The sequence below is a fragment of the Notolabrus celidotus genome, chromosome 6, assembly GCF_009762535.1.
Source record: "Notolabrus celidotus isolate fNotCel1 chromosome 6, fNotCel1.pri, whole genome shotgun sequence".
Taxonomy (NCBI): Eukaryota; Metazoa; Chordata; class Actinopteri; order Labriformes; family Labridae; genus Notolabrus; species Notolabrus celidotus.
This window is the reverse complement of record NC_048277.1, coordinates 32,258,676-32,267,963: the sequence shown is the minus strand read 5'-3', so window position 1 is coordinate 32,267,963 and position 9,288 is coordinate 32,258,676. Positions and strand designations below refer to the sequence as shown.

Below are 9,288 nucleotides of genomic sequence, written 5' to 3'. Positions count from 1 at the left end.
TGAGTGTGTTCATGGGAACAAAGGAACAAGAATGTTAAATACTGATGTGTTATTTATACTTTTTGGACGACAATAAAGCTCAACAAGGCAAACTTTTAAAAACTGCATAGTCAAAAGTTTGGAAACACCTTCTCATTCAAGGGTTTGTATTTATTTTAATTATTGTAAACACTGTAGATTAATACTGAAGGCATTAAAACTATAAAAGAACATATATGGAATTATTTAATGAACAAAAAAGTGTTAAACAAACCAGAATGTGTTTTATATTTTAGATTCTGTAAAGTAGCCCCCTTTTTCCTTCATGTCAGCTTTGCACACTCTTGGTGTTCTCTCAGTCCGCGTCATGAAGTGGTCTCCTGGAATGGTTTCTAATTAACATGAGCCTTGTCAAGAGTTCATTTGTAGAATGACTTGCCTTCTTAATGTGTTTGAGACCATCAGTTGTGTTGTTCAGATGTAGGGTTAGCACACAATGGATAGTCCTATTTGACTACTGTTGTAATCCAGATTATGGCAAAACTATATCATATCATAGTTTTGATGTCTTCAGAATTAAACTACAATGTTGAAAATAATTAAAACAAATAAAAACCATTGAATGAGAAGGTGTGTCCAAACTTTTGACTGGTTGTGTATATTTGTGGATCAAGCTATTCTGTATAAAATGTTTTTAAAAAATCTGTAGTCATGCTAGAATCAATTGACATTCATTTATTTTGCGTACAACATATAATTTCCAACACAAACAATTATAAAAACCTGCCTCACCAGCCTACATCATGTACCTGTGATACAGCACAGAGGCAGGCGACAGAGGTTACAGAGCTTTGCTGCAAAGCACACACACACATCAGTACAACGAGTCAGTTTGAGCCCACGCTGCTCATCTTTAGTCCTGAGCCGTATTGAGGGAGGAAGACGACGGTAAAGGGAGCTTATTCACAGTGCTTAGAGATGCTGTAGTGGTTTGAGGGACCCCCCTCCCTCTGGATCCACGTGTACACACACACACACTGGGATTGAAGCCCAGCTGGAGGCCGGAGGTTTTCTTACTTGACCTCCCTTTTAACGCATTTTAGTCTTTACAGAGAGGAAACTTTCAGAACTTCCTGATCCTCATTAGAAACAAAAACAAAGAAGCAAGCAGATCATGAGGGTTCATTAAGTGTCTGGTTGGACCAAAACACAGGACGTTACCCTGGAAGTTTAAATGAACAGACTGTGTTGGTGTTGTTAAAGCTAGTGTGAGGAACTGTTGGTTCGAGTCAATTTTAGCAACCCCTGAGGACAAATGAGAATATGTTGTCTCTTTGACGATCTTGTCCCGTACTTGTGAGAGTGATGTTTCTGACAGAAAAAGATTGTGTGCTTGGTTTTAACTGTGAAGATAACTTTTTATGTGGAATGTAAACAAAGGCACTCTGGATCTGGTTTGTCATGGCAGCGTTTTCAGGCGTTAAGAATAACAATGAAGAAATAATCTACCTGACCCAGACTGTCTGGTCATACAGAGACATCAGTTTTAATGTCAGTCTGTTTCATCACCAGATAATAAAACTCTTTGAAGTAGATACAAGTTACATGAGGGTCCAGATGTCTTCCACCTTCCTGAAAAGTGTCTCTAAGCGCTGGATCGTTCGGTTGATCTGATGATAGTTTCAGTCCACCGTACCATCGATAAGACAGCTGATTGTCTCACAACATTATGGCTTTGAAATGTGTTGATACCCTCTTTAGTATATTTGACACGCTGCTTTAAGAGTCCTTAGAAGTGCTCTATTTTCTTGACTCAATGAATAAAGTTTGGTCAATATCAAACATAAGATCTTGCAGAGCACACTTGATTATTGCTTGTGGCAATAAATGAGTCACAGCTAGTCCGTGATGACAGAAAATGTAGTCAGAGCTGTGCTGCAGCAACAACCTTGTTTTTCAGACTCTTCGGGCAACTCCCACACTTCTTTCCAAAAAACTTCTTTCCAGACACGCTCAGGAGCCTCCATCACATGGCCCACGAGATATTGGCCGTGTGCTCCTTGGCCTTCATGCGCAGCACGGCGATGCTGGACGAGCGCCTCTCGAACTCAGGCTTGGTCTCAAACGGGTGGTGGCCGTTGGCGGACGGCGCGAGGAGGGAGTCCGCGCTGAAGAAGTTGTTGAGGGATACGTGGCCGAACTGGTTTTGCTGGTTGGGGAAGCTTACGTAGCCGTGGTCCGCGGCGCCGGCAGCTGAGCGAGGGGAGTGAGGGTAGGAGGTGACGCAAGGAGGGGAGCCCCGGGGCAGCATGCAGGAGGAGACCACGGAGCCGGCAGGGGAGGAGCTCGGCCACAGGTTGTTGGGAATCTGTCGAGAGTTAGGGAGAAGGAGGATCCATGTGAGCACATACTCTATAATTCTTACAGAGGAAACATTTGGAATATGCAAAGAGATGTATTGCTTGAGGCTGCAAATGCATTTCCTAACATCTCAAACACGCACTTATACAGGCATGACTGGGGGCAGCTCTCATTTCTCCAATCAGAACACAATAGAGCGATGTAACTTGTACTGCACATGCTCAGTCTGACCTTCTACCCACCAGTACACACGCTGAACATGCTGCAGCTTTGATCAAAATATAGTTTTGGAGGCTAAAAACTATTTACGCCACACTCTACTCAAGTTATTAATGAATAAATGAAAGTGTGTGCGATGTCTTGCTGTCACATAGTTTTCTGTAACGACTGAGGATGGAGGCAGAAGAAAGAAGTTGTTGCAACTGTCCTAAACATGTATTTAGAGAATGAGGAGTTCAATTTTGAAACTGCTCGTTGCTGATTTAACTGCACATTTAGCATCTGTGTTATAGTGACTTAAAGAAGGCTTTTTACAGTGTAAAAAACAAAACAAAAAAAATAACGAAAATTTCACACTAATCACCTGGCTGTTAAAAAATACTTGATTCTGATTGGTCAAAACCCTTTGACAATGGTTATTAGTTCTGCATAGCAAAGATGATACCGGAGACCACCTGATCACATTCCACATATCAAATCAATCCACATTTATAAAGTTTAGGATTTTAACTCTCTCTGTTGACACTGGCAAAAATGTTACTTTCCAATAGCATCTGTGGACAACATAGAGTACATTTTTAATAACGCTCTAAATTTTGAAGAGATCAAAACTTTATGTTGGTGGTTAAAGACTGACCAGAGAAAATAAGACAAGGTGAGGAAACCTATGCAGAAACTAGTGAGGGGAGTTAAAACACACAAGGGGCTGAGCAAAAGAGACGTCGACCAAATTGAAGAAAACAGACATGAAGCAAACACAAACCACGACACGGTATGAGTTTTGGCAGAGTTACAGGATGGTCGAGTGAGAAGAAAATGCAAACAGAAAGGTTACAGGGAAGAGGACCTTATAGGTGCTGCTGTTATTTTCTGCATCTGCTAAGAATCACAATGGAAAAGCACCAACGCTAGGACTTCAACGTGAATACAAATGTTGGGTTTAAAGGTACTTTGACCTGCAAGTCAGCTTGTTTGGATCTTAATTTGATAGCCCGGTAATAAGTGAGCTGATGATTATGCGAAATAGAAGCAGAGACGGCATGTCCACCCTGAAGGAAAAGATATGCGTATCATACTACAGACTAAATGTACTCTCAGTGCGATACATCTTTAATACTTTGCAACAAAGTAAATATTGTAAAGATTGCCTCATATGTAATCATTTCTAAGTGGTAAATGTAAAGAGCAGACGGTTAGCTTTTCTTTAATGTGTAATTTTTTAGGATGATTTGATTTTGTTTCAAATACCAACTTACACACAAAGAGTCTCAGCTCGCTCAGTGTGTGTTAACAGCCTCTCCACAGAGTAGGAGGACACTGTTTTTAATTTACTCAAGTTAAAGTAATTGCTTAACAAGAGATTAGGTTTTAATTTCTAAGGTGCAGCATGGTGTTAAATTTTAGTCTGTCGTTGTTTGACATGTACAGCGATGTATTTGTTTTTTCCCTCATTATGTTGCTGCTCTTATCGGTTCTGTCTTTTGGTGTCTTGTAAGTCCATGTGGGCCTCTAGTAAACAACACATTGAAAAAGAATCTACCACTTCTAGAGTATACATGTACACGTCTATTATTCATTTTTTAGTTAGGATGATTTTGTCAGAGTTTCAATTAAGTTTAATTAAAGGAACATTTCAGTCTTGCCTGTGGACTCAAAACATGAAACAGCTATGGAGGAACATTCTCCAGAAATTACTTCAAAATGAATTCTTGGCTGTGGTTTGAATTACATTTTTGTTGACTTGTACATTCACTACAGCCGTAAATGTATCACCATTATTGTCAGTGTTAAAATGAGAGGATAAAAGTTGGAAACAAATGTAGTGACCTTAAAAGCTGGAGGCCAAAGCACTTAAAAAAACCTATTAATTTTCCAAATGTTTTTTGTTTCTCTTGTCAGGAACATTTTCCTTGTGTTTAAGTTTTTTACCCCTTTTGCAATAAGCACAAAAAAAAATCATTTTAGCTGCAACAATTCAATATCTTGTCTTTACTTTAAGGGTTGTATAACCTCTTTAACCAGAGTGAAAAATACATCTTTACTTTACTCTACTGCTTTCTGAAAATGCAGTCTGTCTTTCTTACACAACTTTCTGCATGGGGACAAATACACTCTGTAAAAACTGCTGACAGCAGTGTATGTGGATCATCCAGTTTAACATGAACACGTCTGTGAACAGTTGTTTTCACATGTAATCATTTTACTTACTTTGAGCAGCACAAACCTTAGATTTCATGTACCCCCATTTTTATTAGGTATAGAGATTTCACACAACGTGGAACAATCCCTCACTATTTCTGCTGATTTGTCCTTTAACTATGAATCTTGTTTTCTGTCTTATTTAAGTACCCGCTTTAGAACTACAGACTACTTGGGCTAATTCTGACAGATTACTACAGAAAAATACTGCTAAAATTTTGATTAATGTACCTATTAATATAATTATATGTCCTAAATGAAATAAACTATTACTAGAATAAAAAAACAATAAATAAATAAAACCCAAACTATGCATGACTAGTAAAAAAAAAACTGCAGTAAATAATAAAATGTGTTACAGGGGTTTAAGTAAACGCTTAATGGTAAATAATTTAAATTTGGGGAGTTTGTAGGAGGACATAGAGAGACTCATCACGTCAGCGTGTAGCAAACTCATTTTAAAGTCCATAAATCAGTGTGTGTGTGTGTGTGAGTGTGTGTGTGTGTGTGTGTGTGTGTTTCTTTAAAATGGGATGCAAACTGAACTGACAGTTATGGATTATTCACTCTGACGCAGATTTATTTGCTCCAAGATTTCAATCAAACCGAGAAGTCGTGACAGTGTATGTAAGAAACATGAGGATAGCATAAAAACTTGTGACTGTAATCAGTCAAATAAATATCAATGGACTCTGCCGCCATCATGTTCTTTAACATAACATCCAGGTGGTAATTTAAGAAAATAAAAATATTCAATTCTCATTGAACAAATAAAGCAAAATAGTTCCAAAATGTTCAAATAAATGAACAAATATAATTACAGAACATTTTAATTCAGACTGTATCGGATAACTTTTGCTTTTGCTCTTAACAGGACAGAACCTTTTGCCAAAGTACGGCTTTACATACAATTTAATTTAAAAAACCTCAAACCAATAGTGGTTTTGTAAGAAGAAAGCGTCCCCCCCCTGTCTGTTCATATCATGGAAACATGGTCATGGTCTGAGAAACAGCTTTGCCAACATGTTCCTGACAATATGCCATCAATAAGCAGGACTTCAAGTCTGCGCCCAAAAAGCAGCAAAAATGACCAAAAACCTCCCCGTCAACAAAACACAACAAACCACAGGAATGCAATCCATGTCCAGTGAGTTTAAGGGGACAGAACCCTGCCTGGTGCCAGCACCGTTACACAGGGACGGTCCATTTAATGACAGAAATCTGGATCAGCTGAGAGCAGAGGGCATGGCTGGTGTCCAGGGTAGATATCAGAAACATGTGTGAAGAAAATGAAAGACCAGATTCCTGACATTGTGTTGGGACTTTCTTTTTTAATTCTACCTCTTTAAATGAAACCCACAAGCTGCTATCTGTAAACTTTAAATGTTAGCACACTCATCCATGAAGCTCCCTTGTGTATATCTCCAACACTCTGAGGCCTAATCTCAGTTTGTGATAGAAAACACCCTCCAAAAGGAACAAACTGACACTGTGCGTCTCCTCTCACCTCATCTTGTACCTGACCTTTGTTCCAAACGGTAAGATGAATGTTCAGCCAATGAAATCTGATATAAGGCCATTAATTCAGCCGTGACACCTCACACAGGCTCTAATCAGAGTCCAGCCTCTTATCTGAAGATGGCTTTCATAATAAGTGATGAATAGAGCAGCAATGACAGGCGCTGATTTATGCATATTAAAGCTTTCATTTATTGTGGGAGTAATTTCTCTTTCTGGAAGAGGACTTGGAGGAAAGAAGATTTACGCGTGAGGAACCACCGCCTATAGTTTGAGTTTGACGAGTAAAAATCTCATCAGAGGTTCATTTCAAATTAAAAAATGAACTGTAATTGTTTTAAAAACACCAGATTGAACTTGCCTGTGTGTAGCTGTCGGTCCTCGGTAACACTGATAGGTCGTAGGTGGCTGCAAAGTGAGTTTTGGCTTGTTGGATCTGTCCGTAGCGCTCTCTTTTCCTCCACTTTGCTCTTCTGTTCTGAAACCAAACCTGTTTGGAAAAAAAGAGGAAACAGTCAAAAGAATTAACACTTAATTAATGTGACTTTTTCATAAAAGGTCATGCTCCAAATGCTTGAAAAAGAAGTCTGAAAAAATGTGGAGACGAAAAATAAAAATAATTCTGAAGCCTGTATTTTAAAAGAAAAAAACCCACTCTTTTGGTTAAAAAAAATAAAGTTTTCACAGCTTATAAATAAAACAATATATTTGTCTCAGTTGCTGCATACATCTCGGGTATAATTATATAAGCAACAATGCGCAGTTGGTGATTTACGCATCTCGGCGATGCTTTCCCCACATTCCTGTTTTCTCGCTGTTTTTAATTTCATGCCTTCTTTTTTCTTCATACCCGAGACTCAAAAATAAAAGTCTTCTGCTGGCCTGTACCTGCACTCTGGCCTCTGTTAGCTCCGTCCTCATCGCCAGCTGTTCCCTCACGTAAACATCTGGATAGTGCGTTTTCTGAAACACTTTCTCCAGCTCCTCCAGCTGCGCGCTGGTGAAGGTTGTCCGGTGTCTCCTCTTTTTGCTGCTGGACACGTTGCTGTCACATTTGTCACCCATGTCCTCCAAATCCGTTTTGTCCTGTCCGGAGGTCACCGGAGAGGCCCGCAGGGTGCAACAACTGTCCATGGACCTCCCGAGATCCGAGTGCAAAGTGTCGTCGTCTGTTTTTGGCACACCGTAGCTGCCTATAATTAACAAATCAGAAAATGTATAATCATAGATTCATGAGTTGCTATTAAATGTGCGTGCAACCTGCACGTAAAAATGCAAGTCAGACATTGCTGTTGTCAAAAAAAAAATAGTTTTATTCTTGCATCAGAAATTTTGGAGGACCAACAAAGATCCTCAGACTTCAAAATGTCGAAAACAAAGAGATTATTAAATCCAATTTACAAAAGAAAAGCATAAAAAAGAACAAGAAAAGTTTGCATGCGTAAAAAAAAAGAGACTACTGGATGCTCCATTCCCTCCGATGTCTCTTTAACTCACAGACAGCTGCAGAATCAGTCCCCTAAGCTCTGACTGTTTCTACAGAAAGTTACAAAAAGTGATTTTTACGCACCGTTTTGGTCTCCACAGGGCGAGGAGCGGTGTTCCCCGCTCTGCAGCCCGAAGGCCTGCACACACTTCGGGGAGGACTTGGTGAAGTACTGCGCGCCGTCCAGGCTCTCCATGACTTGCTCCATGTAGTAATCGCTGGCCTTCATCGCTTGGTTTTTCATCGCAAACTTATCCTCCATGTACTCCATCACCCTAATCCGCTCGCTTTAACTGAATGTCACCATAAAAAAAAAGAAAGAAACTAATCTCCTCCGCGCAACGATGAGCGGAGCGATGCGTCCTATAATGCAATAATTCGCCACTGTTAATTTGCTCCGTCTTGAAGGCACTACGTCTTTATAGCCCCAAAAGAGAATGAGATCCTTAAAGAGCCCCCCCACCCACCCATCCACACACATACCCACCCCTCCTCTCTGAATATGAAGCAGCACCAACTCCTCCCACGAGCTGAACCCAAACCGAGCAGCAGTTTGAAGAGAATCTGGACCCACGACGAGTCAGAGAGGAAACAATCAGAAGTGACTTTAAATTACAGCCTGTTTACACTTCCTCAATGAGACTCTAATTTACCTGCTGCAGCTGCTGCTAGCTGGGACAGCTAACAGGATTTAATCTGAGACTGTGGATCCTTCAGGAGGCTGCTGCTCGTTCAATTCGTTTTTTAAAGGTTTTAAAACGAGCTGCAAAATTATTTAAATTCAACCTATTTTATGAAAATTCAAAATACAATTCATTAGATTTAATTCTGTAAAAATAACTGTTTTACAACCTCAATGTTACCTGATGAAAAGGCTTTCTTCTGTAATGTGTAGATTTGTTAAACCTGCTGTAGGTGTGGTAGGCCTCTGTGCGTAATAAGTCTTTAATAATCTCCAAATGGAAAACTTGGTAATAACAACATCACAAATTTAACTTTTACAAATCTGTCTGAAAAGGAAAAAATTAAATTAAAACGGATGAAGGAAAAAAAAAAGTTTTTGTCTTTCAGAAGTTCAATAAATCAGTTGCGTTTTGCGCATGAGCAGTTTTATTGCGCATAGGGTTCTAAAGCAGCGACTGTGGTTCTGACGGTAATGAAAATTGTCTTAAATAACCAATTTTAATTGATTTTGGCACGTGCACAGACTTACTCGGAGTCTAAATCATGCAGAATACTCTAAAATAAAAGAACGGAACAGGGAGGAAAATGAAGGAGAGAAGGTCTTGGAAATTTAGCGCATGACAAAAAGCGTAAAAGTCTTATACGCTGAGCGGTTTTTCAGACTTTCCTGATTCATTTCAAACTTTCTGTAAGGCCGTCGTGTTGTAGAGTTTTCCCATGCTGCTTGTTGAAAATAAACCTGTGCTTTTTTGACTCAATTCGTGTGAAACTTGCGAAAGTGTTTGATCCTTTTGCGTCAGTAAATTGTAGTGGATACTCAAGCGCACGTTTCTGCGTCAATT

The 9,288-nt window shown here is 39.5% G+C and overlaps 1 protein-coding gene across 1 annotated transcript; it reads right to left on the bottom strand.

Moving 5' to 3' along the window:
* Positions 1 to 694: 694 nt before the first annotated feature.
* alx1 (ALX homeobox 1) lies at positions 695 to 8,201 on the bottom strand. Its single transcript, XM_034685921.1, has 4 exons — positions 7,847 to 8,201; positions 7,165 to 7,469; positions 6,638 to 6,766; positions 695 to 2,347 (listed from the first exon to the last, which is right to left on the bottom strand). The coding sequence occupies exons 1-4, from the start codon at positions 8,031 to 8,033 to the stop codon at positions 2,006 to 2,008; spliced, it is 963 nt and encodes a 320-aa protein (XP_034541812.1). The 5' UTR covers positions 8,034 to 8,201; the 3' UTR covers positions 695 to 2,005.
* Positions 8,202 to 9,288: the final 1,087 nt, after the last annotated feature.